The 26,670-nt window shown below is 41.3% G+C and overlaps 2 protein-coding genes across 2 annotated transcripts in view; one reads left to right on the forward strand and one right to left on the reverse strand.

The window, feature by feature from the left end:
- Positions 1–4,152, forward strand: part of thoc1 (THO complex 1) — a 24,628-nt gene extending 20,476 nt beyond the window's left edge. Inside the window, exons 20-21 of the mRNA XM_036596330.1 lie at positions 1–5; positions 1,285–4,152. The exon at positions 1–5 is cut by the window's left edge and continues 77 nt beyond it. Coding sequence (XP_036452223.1) covers positions 1–5; positions 1,285–1,562 — 283 coding nt within the window. The 3' untranslated portion in view covers positions 1,563–4,152. The remainder of the gene's footprint in view (positions 6–1,284) is intronic.
- A 948-nt stretch (positions 4,153–5,100) lies between these two features.
- On the reverse strand, positions 5,101–26,517 carry usp14 (ubiquitin specific peptidase 14 (tRNA-guanine transglycosylase)). The gene is made up of 16 exons (XM_036596331.1): positions 26,335–26,517; positions 22,049–22,194; positions 19,457–19,489; positions 18,180–18,284; positions 17,963–18,066; positions 16,985–17,043; positions 16,745–16,875; positions 13,725–13,805; positions 13,390–13,475; positions 12,963–13,077; positions 11,691–11,756; positions 11,450–11,542; positions 9,912–10,040; positions 9,467–9,527; positions 7,236–7,343; positions 5,101–6,021 (listed from the first exon to the last, which is right to left on the reverse strand). Exons 1-16 carry the CDS (start codon positions 26,348–26,350, stop codon positions 5,873–5,875), a joined length of 1,482 nt encoding a protein of 493 aa, XP_036452224.1. The 5' UTR covers positions 26,351–26,517; the 3' UTR covers positions 5,101–5,872.
- Between the last annotated feature and the right edge of the window lie 153 nt (positions 26,518–26,670).

Here is a 26,670-nt window from a genome sequence, read left to right on the forward strand (position 1 = left end):
CGACAGTAAGTCCTCAGAAACGACTCGCTGAAGACGAGGGCTGAGAAAATACACCCAGCGAGAGGAGGGGAGGTTCAGCTGCTTTCAGCTTCGAACTTTCAGAATTGAGAAAATAAAAGTGATTAAATAAAAGAATTGCGCAATTTTGGGCAATTTTCAGTCACAATTATCCTAAAAAACAAGCTTCGGGTGTTTATTTATATATTTATTTGTTATTACAGTAATTATTTATTGGTATATATCTCCATTTTTGTGTGTTTCAGTTTTTGACATAATGTGAAAATACCTGTTGTCCTTTACGTTGTGTGTATATTTTATGATGAAATGTCCAAAAGAAACGGCCCAAAATTATTTGGAAAAAAGTCTGGTTCCATTGACTTACATTAAAAGTAAAGTAGTTTTTTCCTTCTCCTGTAAAGTTACCATTTTGGAGATATGAGGTTTTGTTCTGACAGCGATTTGTTTAGCACCTTTCATACATGCAACACAGCTCGAAGTGCTTCACAGACAAAAAGAGACTATAAAAATGAATAAAAAACAAAATCATTCAAAAACATAAAAGCAGCAAAAATATGGTGACAAAACATCAGAAACAAGAAACAATAAAATAGCCAAAAAATAAGTGACAGAATAATAGTAATAAATGTAAAAATCAGCTAAATATGTGTTTGTTTGTTTGTAAGAATTGAATCCGTCACAGTCATATCACTGCTGTCGGAACAAAACCTCATATCTCCAAAATGGTCACTTTACAGGAGAAAGAAAAAACCTACTTTACTGTTAATGTAAGTCAATGGAACCAGACTTTTTCCAAGTCATTTTGGGTCGTTTATTTTGCTCTATTCATCATGAGATTTAAACACAATGTAAAGAGCAACAGGCATTTTCAAATTGTCAAAAAACTGAAAAAACACAAAAATGGCCATACAAGATTTTTGTTCCAACAGCAGCGACATATTTAGTGTATTATCAAAAATAATTCAGCATGACGTGACTTTTCCAGCCAACGATTAAAGACCATGTTGAACGTCTGAGTGAACTTCATCTCAGCCTGATTTATTTGGGTTCTACATCCCTGAACGTCCTAGAAAGCTGCTTTGTGAGAACATCCACTGTAAAAAGGTGCTGGAAAAGTAAACCTGAACTGAATTTTCAATTAAAATGGCCAAATTTCAGGATTTTTTCCAGCCAGTCATCCAAAAACCTGAATGCGTTAAATGAAGCGCCTCGTCTCGAGCCTTTTCCCTTCCTGCGCTGACTCCGTTCCTCTCGCTCCTCTCTCAGGTCCGAGCATTCAGAGCAAGCTGGTGACCAACAGTCAGATGGACGAGATTGCGGCGAAGCTGGGCGGCCAGTGGAGGGCGCTGGCAGATCATCTGGAGATGAAGCCGGCGGAGATCCGGGAGATCGAGTCGGACAGCGAGGACGTGGAGCTGCAGGCCAAGATGCTGCTGGTGGCCTGGCAGGACCGCGAGGGGCCTCAGGCCACCATGGAGAGCCTCATCACCGCGCTGAACGCCGCCGGATTCACCGGCATCGCAGACGGCCTGAGCGAAACATAAACGCTAAGCGGCGGCTCAGTCGGTGATGCTGCCCACAAACGTAACCAAACGTCTTCAGTCACGAAAGTTCACTGCAAAAATGGGATCTTGTCAAGTGAAATGATCCTAAATCTGGTCGATAAGTCTAATATCTCCCATTCTGAGATAGTTGTGCAATTATTATGGGATTTTCTAGCTCATTTCTACACATTTTTACTTGTTTTAAGTAATTTTGGGTTTAATTACAATGATCTCACCATACTGGCAGATACTGTTGGTGGTTTCAAACTCATTTCTTAAAACAAGCAAATTTATCTGCCAGTATAGTGAGAGAATTTTACTTAATAAAATGACTTAAAACGGGCAAAAATGTCTAGAAATTAGGTGAATAATCTCAAATGAAACTTACAACAATCTCAACAGGAGAAATATTAGATTTGTCAACAATATTTAAGATTATTTTACATGACAAGACATTTTTTTTTGCAGTGCACAGACAAAATTCGGGTTCCTACATCAGTTTTTAAGCTGTTTCACTGCCAAAAAAATAGTATCTTTTCAATTGAAATGATCCTAAATCTGGTCGATATGGCTAATATTTCCCATTCTGAGATGGTTGTGCACTTATTATGAGATTATCTTATTTCTAGACACTTTGTAAATATTTTAAGTAATTTTATAACAAAATTATCTCACTATACTGGCAGATAATGGTGGTGGTTTCAAGCTAATTTCTTAAAGCAAGCAAAATTATCTGCCAGTATACTGAGATTGTTTTACTCAAAATGACTTAAAACGGGCAGAAATGTCTAGAAATGAGGTGAATAATCTCAAACTAAGCTTAGAACAATCTCAACAGGAGAAATATTAGACTTATTGACTATATTTAACGTAAGTTTACTTGATAATATACCATTTTTTTGCAGTGCACAGACAGAATTCAGGTTCCTACTTCAGTTTTAAGCTGTTTCGTGGTCTTTGGTCCAGTGTTTCTCAGCCCTGGACCTGGAGGCCCGCTGTCCTGGACTTCTTAGTGTTTTCCTTGTTTCAGTACGCCAACACAAACTCAGTGATTCGCTGGATCAGTGTGTTGGAACCAGGACTGAGAACCACTGCTTTAGTCCACATTTCTAGATAACGTTGTCGTACAGAACCAGATTATTACTGACCAACACTCGGTCTGAGCTAGTCTGATGATGTGGCCACCGTGCTAGGCTAGTTTGTGCAGTAAAAGCTTCCACTGCTTGTTAGTTACACACTTAAAAATGATGGTTCTTCAAGGGTTCTTTAGTAAAGAAAATGGTTCTATGTAGGACCATGAACACTCAAGCTTTTCATGAGTAAAAGGGTTCTTTGCATCGTGAAAACATTTTTCAGACTGGTGGAGAATGTGCTGTAGATGGTTCTATATAGAACCCTTTTGAAAAGGGTTCTTCTATTGTTGACATTGTGCACAATAAAAGAACCCTTTTTGGTGTAGCATAGAACCATAACAGGATAGACAAGATGGAACTCCTTCATGATGCAATCTTGTCTATCCCGTTATGGTTCTTTTTGAAGAACTGACATCGTAACTTTTAAGATGCAGTGTTGTCTGTCCTGTTATGGTTCTATGTAGCACCAAAAAGGGTTCTTCTATTATAACAGGCCTAACATCGTGACCACAGAAGGACCCTGTTTGGTGCTGTATAGAACCATCTACAGCACATTCTCCATTAATCTGAAGAACCATTTAATGATGCAAAGAACCCTTTAATCCTGTGTTCATGGTTCAATATAGAACCATTTTCTTTACTAAAGAACCCTTGAGGAACCATCATTTTAAGTGTGTGTTGGCTTCATAGCTCATGGTTGACCGATCGCCTGATTTCGTGGTGAGGCAGGAAACTCTGTAAACTCTGACGACCCGTCGCTTCACTGGAGTCCGTCTAAACGTGCTAATGAGGCTAATAATTACCTGGAGTTTAATTAGCACAGCGCGATTTCATTAAACATCACTCCACACCTGAGTGGACGCAGGTGTGGTCAGTTTGAGTCAGGCTAACCGGTTTAAGCTAACTTGTTTCCAGTCATCGTTAGCTAGCTATGCTAGCATTTCCAGCTGTTTTGCAAAGCGGGGTTTCTCAGTTGGCTGATTAGCTTAAGCTAAACGCCCAGCCTGTTTGAAAGAGGTGCAGATTTTAATGGGTAACTCCTCATTTTTGGCTCAAGTTGTCTGGAAATCCTGCTCTGCTCTGTGAAAAACCCCCCAGTCGTGTTAAAGTTCGGGCGCACATTTCTGCCTTTGCTCGTTTGTTCAATCCAAAACATTTAAGCCGGATCTGTTCACGACTCGCATTACAGACCGAGTGACCTAGAACAACATCGCAGGTTCAGGAACGGCAACAGGCTTTTTGTCCATCATTCAGAAAACTGCTAAAAAGGTGGTTCTTCGAGGGTTCTTTAGTAAAGAAGATGGGTTTATATAGAACCATGAACACAAACAACTGATTAAAGGGTCCTTTGCATCACAACAGGGTCCTTCAGATTGATGGAGAACATGCTGTACATGGTTCTATATGGATCCTTTATGAAAAGGGTTCTTCTGTTATTACAAGCTTATCATCATCACAATAGAAGAACCCCTTTCAAAAAGGTTCTATCTGCAGCATGTTCTCCATCAATCTGAAGAACCCTTGTGTGATGCACAGAACCCTTTGCGAAAGGTTGGTGTTCATAGTTCCATATAGAACCATTTTCTTTACTAAAGAACCCTCTTTAAGAGTAAAATTCCACTATTTCTTTAATGTTTAACGAACAAAAACGCAGACGAGCACCTCGTTGCACCCGTACCGTAACTTTAACCTGTCTTGTAGAATTGTTCAAATCTAGGCTCCGCCCACAAACACGTTCTATCGTAGCGACTGTTGCTAGGTTGGACAAGCTTTGCAGCTTTAGAGAATCCAATTCAACTTGATGAGAGACTTTACCTCAGTTTATTTGTCTGAACACCTATATTTGTTAATTTCGGAGTATTTTTCGTGTATGTAGGCATGTAAAACATCGCACCGTTGGAACAGACCAGGTGTGTTTGCGCTAAGCATGCTGGGAAATTTGTCATTTCCAGCCTTCGTTTTTAATAAGTTTCAATACAGTCCAGCTCGGTAGCGTTTTAACCTGGAAGTTATGTAGTGAATCCTAAATTCAGCAGTTTTAATGAGATTTTTTGCCAGTTTTCTGTAAAGTCTGTCCAACTTAGCAGGGGCTCAGCCTTTGTAGGCGAATCGTAGCTTAATTATCGGCTGCTTTTTTTGGTTCCGTTCCAACTCCGACCACACCTGAGCCAGGTAATCAAGGCTGAGCCTTGATTTGCCGCCACAAGATGGAACAGAACCAAAAAGCCTCGTTTCATAAAAACTCTTGCATTTTTTTTTACGAGATTTGTTTTGTAAGTTCCAGTCTTTCTGATCTTCTGTAGTGTGGATATGTTTGCGAATAAAGATGAGTAGTGTTTTGATTTTGTGTGTTTCTTTTGAATAACACGCACCACAGCTGAACACCAGTGGCATCATTTTATTCCTATTCATCACCAATTATGAAAAGCCAGCAGTCAATAAGTTAACAAAGAAGTTATCAGCTTTTGTTGTTTGTTCTTTGCAGTTGAGGCAGGGTGGTCAGGAACAGATGAACGGTGGCTGAAGCTCAGTGGACAGATGATGAAGTGAGAGGTGGTCTTGTTTAGTTTTCTATATCGTCACATCAAGCACACAAAAACGCACCTCCTTCAGGAGTTTTGAGGCCACTTTATAGACACCCAAACCCAAAAATCTCATACAGTATTCATTTCCAGCTAGTCTGATCTGTGTGCGTCGTCTTTTTTCCCCCCCAAATGAGTGCGAGACCACCCCCTGCCAACACCCACGATCGGGTTCATCCATCCACCACCAGCTCACTAACGACTGCTGAGAGCACATAAGCATGAACGCCTGGTCTTGCGCTTTAAAAAATATACAATGTATATATAAAACGTTTATGAAAACTAGGAAATAACCTTTTTCCAACACTCCTCCCTCAAACCCAAGATCAAGTTCAATGATTGCCTCCAATCCATGGGGTGGGGAGAACCGAAAACAACAGAAAAAAAAAAATAATAATGATTAAACAACCACAACACAGCCCCACCCGACACACCAGTGGCTCTGCGCGGCTGTACGAAGATGACTCTGCAGATAATTAAGGTCAGATTTGAAAGACACCAGGGTTTTTATTGCACATCTATGCAGACAGTGCTTTGAAATGGCATTTATGTACGTGTGGTGGCTTGGTCGTCGTCGTTTGTCGGGCTACCGCCGCTACTGCTTCCCGTCCTCCGGAGCCTCCAGGCGCCGCGGCCCGTACACCAGCACGTAAGCTATATGCCAGTCTCCGCCTCCGGACAGCTTCAGGATGTCCTCCGGGGTCACCACGCTCACTTTATCGTCATCGAACTTCACCCACTCGTCTGCGGAAAGAGATGCGAAGAGAAAGTTCTCAGCCGGGGCGGCGACACAAGGATACGTCATCGTTACAACGTTTATCTGAGCCAATCGGACACTGACCAACACCAGGAGGCCTGAAGAACGACATTTACTACCACTGTAAACAAGTTAAACTGAGGAACGACAAAGACCACCTGAACAACTGTGTAACGTCGTTGAAGATTTCATGACTGACCCAGAGACCTGGTCAAAGTGCTGTGGAGATCAGTGTTTACCCTCATCTAACACTCTGAATTCAGGTCATGAAGGCCTTGCTGATTAGCTGATGAGCTGAGTCAGGTGTGTTTAACGAGGCAGTGAGCTGAAGTCTGCAGTGTTTCGGCCTGTGAGGACTCGAGCCTGACACACGTGATCTAAAATGACTTTGAATTAAATCTTGATTCATTAACTGACACTGAAAGTTAATAAGGTTTTTCCTTTCTCCTGTAAAGTAACAGTTTTTTTGAGATTCAAGATTCAAAAATCATACATATAAACCACCACCAGTCTGGAGTAACGGCTAGGGATCTGATCGGCTGTCGGCCCATTATGACATCTGCTGCTCCTCATCCTCGTCCGTCACCCCAAAATTATCATATTTTCTAAGGATTTTTTCCTGTTGGCTGTTTTTTCCTCCATCACCTCCAGTTCTTGTTTGCCAACACTGTTTAAATGCTTGGTTTCATGTTTTTCCCCCATTTTGCTCCTCTGAGTGGATTAAACAACAGAAATAACAGTTCATACAAATTCAAACTGTCTCGTGTCGTTTATGATACGTGGTAAAATGCAACACAGCCTTAATAAGAAAACAACGAAGAGTTTTTAAGAAAATCTTAAGAAAATACTTAAAATTATCCTTAAAGAATTTGAGAACTTGAGTTTTTTTCCATTTAAGAACATTCTTATGAACTTATGTTTGTCTTCAGAACCTTCAAGTCTTTTCTTAAGAAAGCTTTGTGAATCCGGCCCTGATCTCCATCGTCTGCGTGAGCTGCCCTGTTCTGTATTAAACAGATACTGCAACCCTAAATATAAAACGGGCTGAAAATGGCTATAAATTAAATTTCCCTCCTATTAACCCAACATTTTCCTGAAACAATCCCAATACTGGTCTTCTTTTAAGCCCCATTAGGTAAGGCTGGTCACGCAGCTATGAGCTGCCTGGACGTTGACTGAAGCTCCAGAGAAAGTGTTTTACCTTCTTTCCTCTTGACCCAGGCCACGTAATGTCCAGAGGAGCTGGAGCGGCCCTGATGCGTCAGAACGGCCTGCAGGTCGTAATAACCGCTGTTGTTGGAGCCCAGATCTACACAGCAAGCAGAGAACGTTATCTAGAACTGCTCATAACTCCAAGAAGACAGAAGATGGGCAAAATTCGGTAGCGCTTTATTTGGATGGTCGACTGTAGATGCTCAGAATGTCTTAGTAACATTCAACTAAATATCTATTAAATGCAGCTGAACTTGAAGGTGAGTGTGGGAGATTCTGTCAAATCTGTCCCTAAACCTTAACCTAACCTACACTTAGACCCAATCCTATTTCGCCCCTCGGGACACTTACAAGACGTAGCCCCACCCCTCTGTGTTGCATGTTCACGTCCAGGGGTTCTTGTTGAGATAGAGGGGTAGGGTGAAGTGTTGGGGCTACATGACCCTCCAGACGGAGGTTTTTCAGAGACTCCAAACAGAGAGTTATGAGAAAAAAAGAAAAACCGGCACGATGGAGAACAAGAGACCAAAGAAACCCACAAATGTGAGAATTTTCTGTTAGAAAATTATAATAACCACTGTATTATCTTAGTTTACTGTTACTATTATGGTCGTTTTCTTAACATAAGAAAAAAAAATTGCTAACAGTTTGCTAATGTCTCTGTAGCTAGCTAGCTAAATTTCCCGTTCCACCTTAAACAGTCCAGCAGTTCTGACGCCTAAAGCACCAGAATGTAACTGCTGCTCCATTTAAGGTGGAACGGGGAAATTCGAACAAGAAGCTGGCGAATATCTGACTTCAGCTTCATATCACTGAAGAATTAGGGGTGGGTGATAATAAATAATTGCCCCCCTCTTTGAAGTCATATGATGCCCTGATTGAACTAAAGCCCAGCAGTGAGGAGCTGAACTTTACCCTCCTCTGCTGTCACTGCAGACTGGCAGGGTCGCCTACAGAGCAGCGCTGGTAGCTGTTAATGAAGTGATGCTCTTTTTATTTGAGGGTCCCATTTCAGAGGGAAGATTTCAACCACTACCCTGTAACTCAGTTCTAAGGGGTTAGGGTGACACTCGAAATCAAGGGGAAGGGGTAAAAAGAAGAAATGGGACTGGGAAGTGCTGTTACTGATTTAAGTAATCTGTAAAGCATCTATAGGGGACCATCCAAATAAAGTGCGACCCAAAACGTCGAGATGACCACCACTACTGTTTTTAGCTGTTAGTCACACATTTGTCCATGTTTATAGATAACAGTGAGTCACACAGTGTCAGAAACCACATAATCGAGTCTATCTGAGGCAGACATCTCTACATGATCCGAGAAAAGTAGTGATGATTTAGGCATGATGTTAACTGGCAGGCTATAAGCTTCCATTACTTGTTAGCCACATTAGCCTTGTAGCTTTGGCACACAGGTAAACTTTAGACACCAAATGTCTTGGCTTCAAACTACATTTGAAGTAAGAGGAGAGAAACATAGGAAATTAGGCAAATAAACCTCCATGTTTCTCATATATATATATATATATATTAATTATACAGTCTTAATGCAGCTGTCTGGTGAACGTTTGTCAAATGTAAATGTTTTGTTGATTTTCTAAGTAAATGAAAGCTAATTTTAATGCGGTCAGTAGGGCTGAAGTCTTTATATCCCAGTTTAAAAGTTATTTTCACAACAGCTGCGATTTTCAAATACAACCTGCATTATTAACTACGCTGTCTTAAGTTTTAAAGGTGCAGTGTGTAACATTTAGTGGCATCTAGTGGTGAGTTTGCAGATTGCAACCAGCTGAATCCCCCTCCCTCACCCCTCCCTTTCCAAGCGTGTAGTAGAACCTACACTGGCTGTCAGGTTCCTGCCGTCGCCTGTACGGATTTCGTTTTGCTTCATGTTTTCTCTTATATAACAGTGAGGATTCACCGATTCACCCTCCCTCACTTTTTCAGCTAAAATTTGCAGAACACCACCATGTCCATGTTTGTTTTCCCGTACAGGATGTGTAAATTTATTTGCAATTAGAAAATCAACAAAAATGTATAATTTGGCCAGGAAAGTTGCACATGCTCCGATGAACGCAGACTTTCACGGGTCTATATGAGGTTTCTGACTCTCACAGTGCCACCAGTACGGATGGTGTATTTATAACGTCAGTGAGTGTGCTCATGCTGGAGGAAATGGATGGACGCCTGTAGGAGAAGGCACCGGGGCTTCTACACTCACCGTCAGAAAATGAAAAGGGCTCATATTTCACTTCTTTGGGGCCTTCGATCTTCTTATCGATCTGTAGGAGCAAACAGGATCAGAATCACAGTGTATTTATGTGACAAGATCAGAGCGTAACAGTATTTTCACACTCAAACGGCCAACAACTTAATTTCTGAATCATGTACGAAAACGTACATTTGCACGATTTTTCCTCACGTGAAAGCTGACAAAACGTCAGTGTAAAAAAGCCTCATAGAAAAGCTCCACTGAGTCTTTCCAGTGAACCACTACACATCAAACCACTCTGAATGACTCTGTTTACAACTCAAACACTGAATTATGGAGAAATCTGTAATCTGCCTTTAAGGTGTTGCTTGTTTTCTGCTCTTCAAAGAGCACAGGGATGGGATACGTCTCCCTTATCACAGAGACAGACAGACACACTGAGACGGACGCTTGCCTTCTGCTGCTGCTTCTCCAGCTTCTTGTCCTCCATGTCCTTGAACTTTGACCGCACAGACACCATTTTCTCCTGGAGTTTGGCAGTGCAGAGTTCATACACGTCCAGCATGAGGGGGAACTTCACATCCTGCACACAGAAACGACAGCAACAGGGTGAGACGCTCCGGACACCTTCCACTCAGTTCACCACGTTTAAGGGTGGATGATACGGCAAGACATGGAAAACACTGTCGTGAGCAATTAAGATGCACGTGACTGATCACAATTAACTACACAAAAAACAACCGTTTCATTTGAGAGAGCTAACGGCTAATCTCCTATACTGACCACTTCATACTTCACTGTTAAACAAAAACAAGAACAGTGGCGTGTGCTTCAGGCTGGGCGTCACAACACGGCTTCTAAAACCTGAACAGATTTCTAAAGCGGAAAGATAGACAGACAGACAGGCACACAGATAGACAGACAGGTGTATACGTAGATAGACAGAGATAGATAGATAGACAGACAAAACATATGGATATATATATAGCAGTATCAGTCACACAACACAGGACAGCAATAATAATAAAGGTGATACAATATAAAAAGAAGAATATATACAAAAGAGAAAAAACAAAAAAACTATCTACAGGCATGAATACAACTAGAAATATACAGTAATACGCAATAAGATCTATATGCTGAGATAAAAAGGCAGTGCAATAATGACTCTACAAGGAGGTGCAGGTAACAGTACATAATGACAACACTGAATAAATATGTGCATATACTGGTAATAAAGTGGTGATAAAGTGTGCAGAAGTGCAGTATGAGCATCACAAACTTAACGTCAGTTTGTCACAGTGTTTCTTTTCTCACTGTGAGGCGCTCAGACTAGACGACAAGGCAAAGAGAGAGAACAACACACACAACGAGTTTGGGCTCCGAATAAGAACTCAAACTCCCAGATCTCCTCAGATCTCACCACACAGACAGAGCTGAACTTACTGGACCTGTTTGGGCTTTTATGAGCAGTGAAAGCTCAAACTGGGGATGAATCGGTGGTGAGAAGCGCTGAATCACAGTGAGAGCTGGAGAAACATTTCACTACAAACTGGCAGCTGAGCTGAAACTGTAAAGAGAGCGATCTGAACTGATCTGGATCAACATTATAAACATGATATCGGCTCTGTGTTTCACACTCGGCTCCTCTGTCTCCTCTCCGCTGATCAAGCTCGTCTCTTCTCCTGTCTCTCCGCTCTTCCAGCTCTCTGATTGGCTGTTTGAATCACTCAGTGAGTAAATCAATTCTCAGACTGCAGGACTCGTTTTGAGTCGTAAACATGTTTGATAATATCGGAGGATCTCTGATCACTCCAGAGTTTGATCGGAGTCTAAAGATTCACTCGTTTCTCCTCTCACACTACAGATCATCCGCACCGTCAGACGCTTCAGATCAAGCTGAAAATCTGTCACAAAGGGCAAATCGGGGTCTAAATCAGGGCTAAATCAGGCAAAATAATCGTGTGGTGTGGGCCCAGCCTTAGCTCCTACCTTTAAGACTTTGGCATTAACAGACTCTTTCTCTTTGTAGAAGAAGCGAACCATCTGAACAGTCAGGTAAGCAGGCAGGCGGCTGATTTTAGACTGCAGAGAGAAACAAAACGAGAGTAAACAAAAATGACTGCTCAACACAAAAACCTGTCTTATGTTCATCACCCAAAATGCACTCATAACTCTTCACAATCAATAATAACTGGCTGTATTTTCACACATGCAGTACCCAGCACCATACCGATTTATGATACAGGGCGTTTCTCTGTAGGGATGGTGAAAACTTCGTAATTTCTTCTTGTAGTCGCTAGAAGAAAAAAGAGACAGCACAATGTTAAAGGATAAATAAGGATAAATAAATAGAGTTTGTGTGAGAACTTTATCATTAACAGTATGAGGTATCAGCTTTTTAAACACAATAGGACACAATACCACGTAAAGAAGTGTTTTCCGTGTGGACAATACTGTCATCACACCACTCACGCTTATCTGTTTTCATCTACTGAGCTTGCAGAAGTCTGAAATACGACTGATGACTGGGTTGTTTCTGTGCTCAGTGATTCGGGGTTATCTGAGAGTTGATAACACGTTAATGGCTGAATTTAGCTTAACTTTTTCATTAAACCGTAGTGCAGAGGTATCAGAATGCACTGCAGCCTTTTAAAAGCGGTATCAACTCTACTGTAAATAATAAAAATATTTTAATGATTCTAAAGATGTGACTTCATCGTTAATGAAAGTTTAAAAAACAGAGTAAAAACTAGGAAAAAACAACTGCCTGATGAGGATGGAGTGGACGCTTCAACATAACCCCTCAGCAGCAAGTGGTAGGGCTTCTTTTAGTTTTGAGGCTTTTATTTTCTGGCACAAATCAGAGTCAGAATCCATTTACGCAGGTCTGATAACTTGCAGGTCAAAGGCTGCAGGGTTTAAAACATGCTCCATATTTTCCATATTAAAGCACCATCCATATTTTGCACAGCATATTTAGCAGTTAGGATTCCTAGTTTTCACCCAGGCGGTCCAGGTTCGACTCCCGGTATGGGAATGACAGTTTGGGGGCAGTCGTGGGCTGGAGGTTAGGGACCAGCCTTGTGTCGCTGGTTCGATCCCCTGAGCTGACAGTACGTGACTGAAGTGCCCTTTAGCAAGGTACCTAATCCCCAACTGCTCCCCGGGCACTGTGGATAGGGCTGCCCACCGCTCCTGGCAAGTATGCTCACTGCCCCCTAGTGTGTGTGTTCACTAGTGTGTATGTGGTGTTTCACTGCACGGATGGGTTAAAATACGGAGGTGAAATTTCCCCATTGTGGGACTAATAAGGGTCAGTTAACTTCATTTTGAGGCACATTACATGTAATTACACAACACAACCTTCACAAAATACTCTTATCCCATGCAATTTTACGTTTTTTTCTTTTTAAAGTAGGGATTTTTCATGTTTTTAATATTGTTTTCTGTTGCGTTTGTTGCCTGCAACAACCTTAAGGTACCAGGTATCTGTTGAACTCACCAATCTAAGGCCGGTTGCCAGGTATTTGACCTCCTGGTTGATGAAGCAGCTGAGCTGCAGCTGACTCTCAGAGCCTTTGGTGGGCTCCTCGTCCTCCGCCTCTGTGCACTTCATACTGGACAGGGATTAAGGACTTTAAAGGAAACTTCAGCAGGTCCATTAGTGAACAGTAATACAGAAATGATCATTAAAATCAAAGCACAAGAACAGGACAGTATGTTGTGGGAGCTCCAGCTGATCACTCAGCCTCTCTACCAGCTATTTCAAATCACTGACACCATAAGTTGTCCCTGTTCAAACACACTTGATCCAAACCATCAGCTCAATAACCCTTCTTGAGTTGAAGTGGGGGAAGAAAAACTAAATACAGATGGAAGGCTTAATCCAGATCCATGACCGTAACCATTGCTAAAACCCAAAAGGATACGTAGTCTCAAACTCCACCCCAAAAAACTGGTCAATGAAGTTCTTCTTTGTTGTTGAAGCTGCAGCTCCGCCCTCACCATCACTTGTCTGGGAACAAAGACAGTAAATTAATGCATGAACAAATAAATAAATACTGTTCAAGACAGACTTCCAAAGAATCCTAATTTCCTGCTTGCTGGCCAACAAACGTTCAAAAAGCATAAACCAGCAAATCTGATAATGATAATGTCTTATAAAACAAGGCACATTTTAATCAGCTTAAAAATGCTTTTTTCACAAAATGCCAATGACAAAAAAATTGGGGCAATCCTCTACAATTTCCACTGCCACTCTTACCTCCATTGGGGTTTCAGGTTCTTGAGGCTCTAACTTCTGCTGAAGGACCCGCATTATCTGGACCCAGCACTCATTGGCATCCTGAGCACACAAACAATATGATATCAAGGGCTCTTAATAAGATCATTCCCCAGCTGTTCTTAACATTTCTTCTTAAAACCCACTTACACAGTTTTCCCAAAGACTCTGACATTCACCAGTGTTTTCATATTTGGGATTTGTTCTTAGGTAAGAACAGAATCTACACACACTCAAGAGCACAAGGGTGAGAACCGTTCTGCGCTTTAAGAACACGTCATGAATCTGACGTAGACTTTTTCTTAGGATTTTTTCTCAAGAACACATTTAAGACCAAACTTGGGAAGATATTGGTGAATGAGGCCCAGTGTAGTTCTTAAATCAAGATATTTTATCTGATCTAAAACAGAAGTAAGATGCACAATCAACATTAAATCTCTAATTCAGGACACAATCTGCGAGCTGCACCCTGCTGTAGAATTTAGGGTTGGAAATACGGTTATGGCCAATCTGCAGAAGTACTGGGAGGTACCTGTTGAAGATAGTGGTCCTGCTACGTTTAGATATCTGTTAAAGGAACTGGCCATTCTAGGGTTAGAATTGAGTCACCTGTTGGAGAAACTAACCATCCTAAGATTAGGGTTTCGGTACCTGTTGAAAGCACTGGTGACATTTGGATTAGGAAGTGGAGCGGGGGCACACAGTGTTCAGCACAATTTGATGCTTAGCTGCTCAAACACACTTGACTACTCTTATCTATTCACTTTGCTAGGTTTAGTGGATGTATTTGAGTAGAGAAACCTCCACGCTGTTCTGGACACCAGCCCTCCAGGCCTGAAAACTGTGCACCCCTGGTACTGGCCATGGAAAGATCAGGCTGTAGAGCAGTGGTCACCAACCCACCTCCTGGAGATCTACTTTCCTGCTGAGTTTAGGTACCCTGCATCTAGTAGCCAATAAAGCCTGATCCAGCCAATCAAGGACTCCTGGAGAAGATAATTAACGGGAGCAGATGCGGCAAACTGTGGTTGGAATGAAGGCAGATCTCCAGATCTAAGGCTGGTAATGACTGCTGTTTAGGTAACTGTTGAAGGTACTGGCCATCTCATGGTAAGGTTTTAAAGTTTGGTACCTGTTGAAGGTACAATCCATCCTAGGGTTAGGCTGTAGAGTTTGGTAGAGTTTTCATGTTGAAGGTACTGGCCATCTTGGGGTAAGGTTTTAGAGCCTGAGCACTTACTGAAGGTACTAGCCTTCCTGGGGGTTAAGGTTTAGGTACCTGTTGACGGTACAGGCCGTCCTAGGACTAGGCTTTACAGTTCAGGGACATATTGAAGGTATCAGCCATTCCTGAGTAAGAATTTAGGACTACGGAACCTGTTGAGTACACCAGTTTTGCTAAGGTTACGTACCTGTTCAAAATACTGGCCATCTAAGGGTAAGGCTTGAGTTTGAGTACCTGTTTGAGGTCGTTGCAGAGCTTGGACACCCTTTGAAGGTACTCACCATCATGTCGTTAGACTTTAGAGTTTAAGCACCTGTTGAACATGTCAACAATTCTAGGTTTCGAGTTTAGGATTGAGAAAACCTGTTGAATACACTCGGCTACAGTTAGGGTTTTGGTACCTGTGAAAGGTACTGATCCTGCTATAGTTAGCGTTTAGGTCTTTTTGGTTACTGGCCACACTAAAGTAAGGATTAACAGTTTAGATACCTGCTGAAAGGTACTGGTCCTGCAAAGAACAGAGTTTAGGTACCTGTTGAAGTGTAGTGGCCATCTTAGGGTAAGGCTGTTGAGTTCGGGAATCTATTCAAGGTACGGGCCATTATAGGGTACGGCATTAGAGTCTGTGCTCCTGATAAAGGTACCGGCAATTCTCAGGATGGAAATTAGGAAAAAGGAACCTAGTTTTGCTAGACAGGATAGTCAACTGTTGAAGGTACTGGCCATCCTCTGGTTGGGTTAACAGTTTGGATACCTCTTAAAAGAGCAACATGTAAGATGACGCAACCTGTTGAATTTATACTCCACACAGTCCCTCCTTCACCCTCTTTACTAATCCCCGTTTATATACCAGTCTAGAAGAAGCGTTGCAAGTTCAGCATCAAACTTTATCCCTTTACTTGCCAAGAGCTGCAGCGGTGCAAAGTAAGGCCAAAGTTAACTCTTAACTGTTTTACTTCTTTTTATGTCACTTTTTCTTTGCTGCCGAACAAGGTTTCTTGCCAGGGGTGGGGGTTCTACTTGTTTATCCCCTCATGTTAGAGTGATGGCAAACTTGCCTTTTGAGGTACAAAAATGGTATTAGAAGACAGGATGGGCCAGGGCTACCTGGTTAGCACGCTCACTCCAGTAGACATATCTGCAACACGGTATACAGACAGCTTTGACATAACATTAGAACTGTAATTTTTTCACATTCTGTTGATTTTAGTTAAATTTGGAATGTTTTCAACTAAAAATCTTACGAATAGCTCCTTTAAAAAGATCTGGTCCTGCGATCGATATGGTTCAGATGCCTGTTGAAGGTACCAGCCTGGATTAGGGTTTGAATTGAGGTATCTAATTGATTTAGGTTTTAGGCTGAGAAGCCTGCTGGGTTTACGGTTCAGGGTTTATGGTTTAGATCAGGGGTGGTGAACTGAGGGTCGGAGTCCCAGTTTGGGGGACTGCTCCAACATACCAGCTAAGCCTGGAAATTAATTAATGAGTTTAGTCCGTTGTGTTTGAGCAGGAGTATCACCAATCTGTGCACGACTCCAACCTTCCAGGACTGTAGCTCTCCACTCCTGGTTTATGTTTGATACCTTCTGGGTTTAACTCTGGTCCTGGACAGCTGGTGTCCAGCACAGTTTGGTGACTTACCTGCTCCAACATACCTGATTACACTTATCTGTTAATTGCCAGGTTAAGTGGATGTGAAACCTCCAAACTGTGCTGGACTCCAGCCCTCCAGGACTGGAGTTGTGCACCCCTGGTATAGGGTTTAGGGTAGAGGTACCTGTTGGAGGTACTGGCCCTGCTCTCCTTTCTCAGCAAACTGTGGGAAGGCCATGTGCAGGAACTGCAGCAGGATGATGGGAGGGATGCTGGAGGAGGTTTTATCCATGGACTCATACAGATCCCGCATAGCTGTAACAAAAACACCATCAACATCCAATTATTCACATCAGGCAAAGAAATACATCTAGTCAATGCATCAGTGTGATCAGAACATCCAGCACAACTGGGTCACACTGACCTGCTGTGATGTACTGGGAAGGTGCGTTGGCTCCTGATGATTGCAGTGCACCTGAATACCTGTCAAACAGGGAAGAGATTTTATCATCAAAGTTCTCCAGGTTTAGCCAGTATTTGTGACCGAATGCCAGAAGCCCATTAATGCTAAAGTAAAAATAATCAAACTTACAAGGTTTCGTTTCTTTGTTCAAGCTTTCGCACAAAACACACTGCCATTCATGTTTAATCAGTGAAATAAAAACAGCACCCGCAACCCTACACAAGGTCTAAACACTGTGTCTGATATGTGCTACACTCTGTATTTGTCTTGTTTCCTTTTAATCAGTGTGTTTACGTGCACTTAATACTCCGATAACTGCAGAAAATCAGATTTTGTCAGTAATCCGATCCTCACGTTTACAAGCGCTTGAGTAATCAGATAATGGGGAAACTCCAGGTCTACATGAGTCAGACAGTAATCAGATTTCTGCTTTGCAGCCAGCAAATAAACTCACAGAAGAAGACGTGACGCAAACGTAATGTAAAACTCAAACTTCATGACGCAACTTTTTTTTTTTTTAAACATCGCACCACTTTAGCTGAAAATATGAACAAACATCATCTAGAAGATGAAGAATATTTACATCCTTCATTTCGTCCAGAATGTATTTGGTTTCAGTGTCGCTCCAAAAGAGTTTTGCTCCCATTTCGCGGCAACACTGCTCGCTTATTTCTGGTACCACTGTCTGTTCTGACTGAGAAATCCGAAAGAAATCAGAGTAAGAGTTCACGTGCACTGAGAAATCTGATTACTGACCTAAAATCCAGCTCTCTTTATTGGATTTCTAGATCGGACTATGGTGTTTACATGATCATTTGAATAAATCAGATAACTGCAGACACACAATTATGATCGGATTATTGAGTCCATGTAAATGTGTCTGATGCTCAACGTTCTTCCAACCAAAACGTGGCGTTTGGCTGGAGCTGCTTGCTGTACCTCCTCAGAGCGTTTTTAAGCTCAGGCACAGAGCGGAGACACTGCACGGTGGCGTTCATGTAGCAAGTGTTGCCCAAGTTTGTCAGTCCACACGGCAACTCCATCTGGAGACAATACAAAGCACAGAATTACATATGAGTTACTACAATAATCTGACTGCAGATTACTCCCAAAACACAGCGTGTTCCTACAGAAGCTCCAGAGCAGGATGACTTACAGCTGATGCGAGCTGCTCCTCCGTCATGTCCTCCACAAACATTGGCCTTACAGCCGGCTCCTCGGGCAGAGCATCCGCAGAACCCATCATAAGGAACGTCATCCCCTAAATTCACACAGTCAGGTAGTACCAGTTACTACAATAAAGAGAAACTACAGACACTAAAACTAGCAGTAAAAAAAACTAACACAAAAACTAACACAAACTAATTATAATAATAGTAATAATAATAATAATAATAATAATAATAGTAATAATAATAACGAATATACGTATTTTATATATTCATGTATATAACCCACTCTTCATGACAACGCCAACCCAACGCGCTTTACAGAAAAAAATTCATGAAAATTTGTGTAGAAAGAAGGGTCTTAAAATACTACTTAAAAAATAAGAATTTCTTAAAACAAAAAAAACTATAAAATACATCTAAAAGGAAAATTAAGATTCTTCTTAAAAGATCCAGAGTTTCTAAAACAAAGAAAAATTGATTAAAGAAGTAAGTAAGGTCTAGAAAGAAAAGTCTTGAGACTCTTCTTAAGAAAAGAGATCCAGCATTACTTAAAACAAATATTAATTCATGAAAACATTTAAAAAGTCTTAAGACTCATTTTAAAAAGAGATCATTTTGTGTTTTGGATTTTTCCTGTTTCTAACCTTAAATATGACATGGTGTCTTAAAGTACGGCTGGCATTCCAGCTGAGCACATAATACCACCATAGTTCAGTCACATTTAACTGTACTAATAATACAACAGTAATACTAGTAAAACTAATAACACTACTTAATTTTATATGCACAGCAATTTTTTTTAAATAAAGTGATTTACAGACAGGTTAAAACAGAACTAACAAAGCAGTGACAGTGACAAATAAGACAAAATTCAAGCTAAAATACAAACGGGTGCAGAACAGAATCAATAATGGTGCGATGGAATTATATGATGGCATTACTGTCTGATTTTCATAAAATAAACAAATTTATTCATGATTACAGAAACACAAATCTAACTTATTTGAATAGCTGATGTAACAGCAGACAAAATACTGAAATTCGTGGTTAATGAAATGTAGACATTTCCAAACAAGAACAAAACAAGCTGAATGTAATATTTACACTGATAGGAATTCACTCTAAATATTAATGTAATGAAACAGAACCCACAGCTCTCACTGCTGTGAACTTAAAAACTCATATCACTCAAATCACCAATACAGTAAAACCCCACAATACGGACTGGCGCAATCTCTTTAATTAATCAAGGCCTACTCACATTTTTTAACTTGATGTTTCCCCACTCGTCGTCCTGGAAGAAAAAGAAAAAAGGACGATTAACAGCACAACAAACACTACTGGAGCTCTACTGTCACTACAGGGTCGAGGGGTCATGAGGACAGAGCTGATACACCAGGAAAGACAACGGTGTCGTTACAATGGCTGGAAAACAGGAACGTTTCTTCAACACGTCAGTTCTGACAGCTTTTAAAGTTTCAGCACGTGAAAAACATCGCAGCAGTGAAGGGAGGTGGGGGGGGGGCGGTGCAACACGGAAAAAATAGCATTTAACAGCTCAGAAATGAAGCTGCTGGCTGTGCAGGGCTCTTTCTGGGGACTCGTTAAATCATTAAAGCCTCAATATTCCCCCTAAAGGTATGACGATAACATGCTGGACAGTCTATAAATGTAAAATTATAAACCCAAATCCAAAAAAGTTGGGACCGTATGTAAAATACAAATAAAAACAGAGAGCAGTAATTTATTAATCTACTCTGAAAACAGAACAGAGGCGAGATGTGATGTCTAATCTTATTAACTTCACTTCGGTAAATATGCGCTCTTTCTGAAATTGACGCCTACAACACGTTCCAAAAAAGTTGGCACCGCAATTTACAGCTAGAAACACTGAGTGTGTTTACATGCACTCGATAATCCGACCATAATCGGATTTCTGCTGTTATCTGATTATTCAAATGGTCATGTAAACAGCACACACTGATTTCTTAGATCGGAGTAAAGTCTAGAAATCGGATAAAGAAATCGGATAAAGAGGGTGGATTTTAGCTCAGTGATCAGATTTCTCAGTGCTGTGAACTCTTACTCTGATTTCTTTCGGATTTCTCAGTCTGAGCATGTATGAAAGCAGACGGCGGTACCGGAAATAAGCGAGCAGCTTCGCAGCAACATACTTTTGGAGCGACGCTGAAACCAAATACATGCTTGACGAAGTGAAGGATTTAAATATTCTTCATCTTCTAGATGGTTTATGTTCATGTTTTCAGGTAAAGTGGTGCGATGTTTAACAAAAAGCCGTATCATGAAGTTTGAGTTTTACGTTATGTTTACATCACGTCGTCTTCTGTGAGTTTATTGGCTGGTTGTAAAGCAGAAATCTGATTACTGTCTGATTGATACAGACCCAGAGTTTCCGCGTTATCTGATTACTCAAGTGCATGTAAACACGCTCACTGTTAAATGTTCAAAAGAAAATAAATAAATAATTAAAAATCTTAACATGGTGATGAAATCATGTTTTAGGTGTAAGAGGAGCGTCCAGGAAAGGCTGAGTCCTTTACGAGCGAGGATTTTTGTTTTTAAATTACTGTTTAAAATACATATTTAAAGTCACCGATAAAATCTGATAAAAACCTAATAAAAACCTAATAAACAGTTTGCAGCGTTTGGCTCAATAATGCACAAAAAAAAAAACGTTTTTTGGGTTTTTCTGGCTATTGCACTTGCACAGATCTTCACGATTGGGGTTTCCCCTGTTAGCACCAGAATATCGTATACCCTTCTCCGCTCATGGCATACTCAGAAAGCTGATTGGCTCTTTTGGCTCTGAAGGGCGAGACTTTCCCCACAAACAGACACCATGCTGAGTGTTCTGAGCTTTCTCACTCATTTTAACCAGCGACCAACATCTTCATTTATAACGTCTCTCCTTCAGTCCCCGAAAGATTATTAAGTGCTGTTGAAGGAAAGGCGATGTAACACAGGGGTCACCATGGTCCTGTCCCAGGAATCAAGTTTGAAATGAGTGCATATTTACAGAAAACAACGAAGTTCTTAAGGTAAAACATCAAACATCGTGTTTTTGTACCGTTTTCAATCTAATAAGGGTCAGACTGAACCTACTAATCACTGCTTTCACTGTGTTCTTTAGTGTTTCACACACTGTCCCAACCTTTTTGGCCCTGGGTTTGTAAAAGGTGTGTTACTGTGTGCTGACCAGTCGTGGTTTTAGGGGTGTGTGGACGAACCGAGATGTTTCTGTAATCCAACAAACGCAAATGTTGGTGAAAATAACGCAGGCCAGTCTTTAACTACGCACCTCAAAAAGTTGGTTCTTCAAGCGTTCTATATTAAATAAAATGGTTCTATTTAGGACCATGAACACTAAAAGAACCATCTGCATTATTAAAGCGTTCTTTGTATCATGAAAGGGCTCTTCAGACTGACGGAGAATGTGTTGAATATGGCTCTAAAGGGTTCTGAACAGCAGCGTAAAGGGTTCTTCTACTGTTACGATGTCAAGCTTGTGAGTAGAAGAGCCCTTTTTGGTGCTATATAGAACCTTTTTCAACCATATAAAGAACCATATTCAACACATTCTCCGTCAATCTGAAGAGCCCTTTCATGATGCAAAGAACCCTTTAATCATGCAGATGGTTCTTTTAGTGTTCATGGTTTATTATATGTATATGTATTTATTTACTAGAGAACCCTTGAAGAACCATCTTTAAGTGTGTAGTTCACATTAATGGTTCAGCAATACAGCTCATCATATTGCAATGAATCACAGTGACAGCACAATCACAGTACCGCTCATGTTCCACACCGTACAGCCCCGGGGTGATCGTTTTACCTTCAGGGTTCCCCCTTTTATCATCACTTTCTGTCTCTCTGGCTGAACGCCCGTCAAAGCGAACAGCTGGGCTTTGAACACCATGGGCGGCTCCTCTGTGTTCAGCTCCACAGCGTCGAACTTCTCCTTCCCCCATTTCACGTTCACTGAAAAACAAGGAGAGCACAATAACGTCACGGCACAACGTAGAACACGATGTACCACGCGTACCGCGTGACTGAGCCTCTACCTGCCCAAACACACCTACAGCCAGTGTCAATACTCGAATCGTGGGTCGAATGCATCGTTACACCCCTCACTAGCTGAATTATCCAGCAGAACCTGTGTGTTATCCTAGAACAATGACCACCAAGCCTGGTCCAGAAGATCCACCCTCCTGCAGAGCCTATTCCCACCATAACCATGAGTGTTTCTCATGTAGATTACATCCTGGTTCCTCAGAGAGTTTTCCTGCTCTAGCTCACCCATTACATCCTCACAGAAAGCGACTGGTTCTGAGCTACGACGGCGTTTTAGGGCCACTGTTAAAAACAAAAATAAAAATAGTAGACTTTGAGAATAAAGCTGTAATATTTTGAAGTAAAAAGTCGTACGGTATGATATTTCGCGAATGAAGTCACAAGATTGTGAGAATAAAGTCATAATATTTTGAGAATAAAGTCGTAATATTTCCTGAAAAAAGTCGTAACATTTCAAGAATCGTAGAATTACAGCATTAAAGTGGCATTAATGCCAGGAAAGGTCAATATTGAGGCCAAAGGCTTTGCGAAGGGAAGCAGCCCCTGCTCGTGTTAAATGAGGGGCGGTGAGTTGGTGGAGTTCTACTTTCATATCGATTCACCCATAAAGAAACACTCAGTCTCCCTGTCTCTCCTGCACATCAGCACCAGCCTGTTATTAGTATAAGAACCGGCTGAAACGGCTGAGCAGGAAATGGTGTTTATCTAGAATAAAGAGCCAGACGGACTCGGAGGAAACCGTGTTTATCTAGAATAAAGAGCCAGACGGACTCAGAGGAAACTGTCTGTCTGTGTTGTTGAAGGAGAATCGCAGGCAGGGTCGTCTACAGGCAGCATGTAGTTTCACAGGAGGCAATGAGAACGATAATCAAAATGATTGATCCTGAAGGGGTGAGTGGAACTCCAGCGCACTCGCAACCCCGACGCGTTATGGCAGCCCCCTACAGTTAGCCCACTTTATCCTCCAAATATCGCGGCTTCACTCTCAAAGTCTAACACTTTTATTTTTAACAGTGGCCCTAAAACGCCGTCGTAGGGAGCTGATGGGTGTTTGAGCGAGAAAAATCCTTAAATGCTCAGTTTGGGGCTCCAAAAGCAGGACGGAGAACCATTGCAGAACAAACCACTGACACCGTTCTCCTGCTAGCAAGCGCTTAAGCAGAGTCAGTGCGATCAGCTCTACCACAGAAAACAGGCAGTAAATGCAAAAAAATCCCTAAATTACACTTTTTACAAAGATGGTTCTTCATGGGTTCTTTGGTAAACGCAGCTGTTCTATTTAGAACCATAAGTGTGTGCTTAAATGGTTCTTTGTACGGTGAAATGGTTCTTCAGATTGATGGAGAATGTGTTGTATACAGAACCTTTTTTGAAAATGTTCTATACAGCACCAACAACGGTTCTTCCTTTGTTACAAGCATGATGTCGTAACAACAGCAGAACCCTTTTTGGTGCTACATAGAACCTATGTATTCAGTGCTATATTGAACCTTTCTGAAAAAGGTGCTATGAAGAGTCCTTTGAGTGTTCATGGTTCTATATAGAACCATTATCTTTACTAAAGAACCTTCTGAGACTCTAGCAAAGGAGAAGAGGCCAAATTCCCAAGTTTTCCCATTTGCTAAATGTTCTCCCTTCACTTCCCCCCTATCCTGCTTCATCACTGCCAGCCTTCAGCTACCGGCCAAAAACATGTTTACACCATAAGCTGCTCATATTAAAGTCCATATTTAATAATTACGCAGATATGGAACAGAAGATTTGTCTCCACTTGCATGTAAACAACAACAACAACAACAACAGTACTAATAAAGTTCACCACAAGTCGTTCTGCTAACTAATGCTGCTAAACCTTTATTAGCAAAGTTAGCATCACAGGTCCCCCAGTTTAGCTTAGCAGAGGCGTCTCATTAACGTTATTACACTGTCTGAACGGTTTATTTACTATTTTAAACCCTTATTTTACAAAACAAGCCCATTTATACTGAGCAAAGGTCTGTTTAACACTGACCAGAGCGGCTAAGCTAAGCTAACGAGCTAGTAAGGCTAACGTTAGCCAGGTTTAACTTCCTGCCCACCACAGGTAGAAATCCCCAAACCCACTTTCTAATTAAATTCATTAATATACACCATTTATCAGCGATATTACCATGGAAACCTATTAACTCTGTGTTATTGAGTCAAAGTGGTCGTTTATTATATTATAACATCACAGAACGTGACATACAAACTGCACACATTAGTATTATTATTATTACTATTATTATTATTATTAATGAACCGCAGCATCAAATAAGGCCTTATATCTCAAGGCAAACATGAATCTGGCTGTATTAATAAACTCATATGAATTCATTCATAATCTACTGTACACAATACTGGGACTATAATGAGGCCTTACAACAACAAAAACAGCTGAAACACTAAATCAGCTACTCGCTAAAACAAGAAGGTTCTTCAGTAGAGGCAGTGGTTCTGTTTAGAACCATGGGTTCTTTTATACAGAACCATTTTCATGCTTAAATAGTTCTTTACAAAGGTGAAATGGTTCTTCATATTGATGGAGAATGTGTTGTATATGGTTCTATATAGAACCTTTTTGAAAATAGTTCTATGTAGCACCAAAATGGGGTTACACTATTAAAAAACATGGAAGCAATGGTTCTATTTAACACTATTTCATGCTGAAACGGTTCCCTGCGTGGTGACATGGTTCTTCATATTGATGGAGAAATAGAACCTTTTTTTGAAAATAGTTCTACATAGCACCAAAATGGGGTTACTCTCTTTAAAACATGGTTCTTCAATGGCTCTTTAGTAAAAGCAACGGTTCTATTTAAAACTATTTCATGCTAAAATGGTTCCCTGCATGGTGAAATGGTTCTTCATACTGATGGATGTGTTGCGTACGGTTCTATAAAGAACTTTATTTGAAGATAACTCTATACCGCACCAAAAAAGGTTCTGTTATTGTTAAGCTCTTAAAAATATTGTTCTTCAGTGGTTCTTTAGTCAAGGCAATGGTTCTTTTTAGAACTATTTCATGCTTGAATGGTTCTCTGTCATGTATGGTTCTATATGGAACCATTTTTAAAAACAGTTCTATACAGCAGCAAAAAGTGGTTTTCTGTAAATTATAAAAAGCGTGACATCTTAACAACAGAACCATGTTTGGTGCTATACAGAACCACCGCATTATTCATCAATCTGAAGAACTATTTGAGCATGAAGCGGTTCTATACAGAACAATTCTCTTTACTGAAGATACACTCTTAAATAACATGGTTCTTCAATGGCTCTTTAGTACAAACAATGGTTCTATTTAAAACTACTTCATGCTGAAATGGTTCCCTGCGTGGTGAAACGGTTCTTCAGATTGATGTGTCATATATGGTTCTATACGGAACCCTTTTAAAAGAATTCTGTATAGCAGCAAAAAGGCTATTTCTGTAAATTAAAAAAAGCGTGACATCTTAACAACAGAACCCTGTTTGGTGGTATACAGAACCATACAAAACACAGTGTCCGTCAATCTGAAGAACCATTTAAGCCGGAAACCATTCTCTTTACTGAAGAACCCTTGAAGAACATTTTTAATACTGTATAAAATGAGGATGTTGGTGAACATCAGGCCAGGCGAGGCTGCCTGAACTTCAGTTCAGTCATGTTAGGAGCCATTTCGCCAGCTTCGTGTTCGAATTACCCCGCTCCACCTTAAGCAGTGCAGCAGCTCCATTCTGGAGCCCGAGGCGGCAGACTGTAACTGCCGCACCATTTAAGGTGGAACGGCGAAATTCGAACACGAAGGCGGCGAATAGGAAGCCGATCTCAGCCTCGTTATCAGAGTTAAAGACCGCCTTTCCTCCCCGAAATACCCGCATCCGCGCCGCGCAGCGAGGCACTAGGCGGTGTTCGCGGTGAAATGTTGTGAATTAAGCCGGTAAAGTTAGCAGCAGGTGCTGTTAGCCGTTAGCTCCGTTAGCACCGCCCGCCTTTACCGACCGAGCCAGAAAAACGGGCGATTAAGCGAGTGAAGAGTGAGGTTACCGGTAAACACGGGCATGGTTCCGTCTGTCTGGGCTCTGATGAAGCGGGGCGGGTCGGCCTGGGGCGCGGTTCTGGGTCGCTGTGCGTTATTTTAGAGGAGAAAGCCGAACTTCATTCACTCTCACAATGACGCTGCAACTGCATGCTGGACGGACAGCGACGCGCTCCGGCAGCGGCTCTCCGCCCTGAGACGCCGACCAATCGAAGCGCTCGGTTATCGACTCCCCGGCCTGTTTTTTTTTTTTTTTAATTTGAGCGGGTTGCAGTTCTCAGCTTGTCCTGTAGAGGCGCTCTTGGCCAGTGGTGGATGTAGTACTCAAACCCTGTACTCGAGTT

The sequence above is a fragment of the Colossoma macropomum genome, unplaced genomic scaffold (genome assembly GCF_904425465.1).
Source record: "Colossoma macropomum unplaced genomic scaffold, Colossoma_macropomum, whole genome shotgun sequence".
NCBI lineage: Eukaryota > Metazoa > Chordata > Actinopteri > Characiformes > Serrasalmidae > Colossoma > Colossoma macropomum.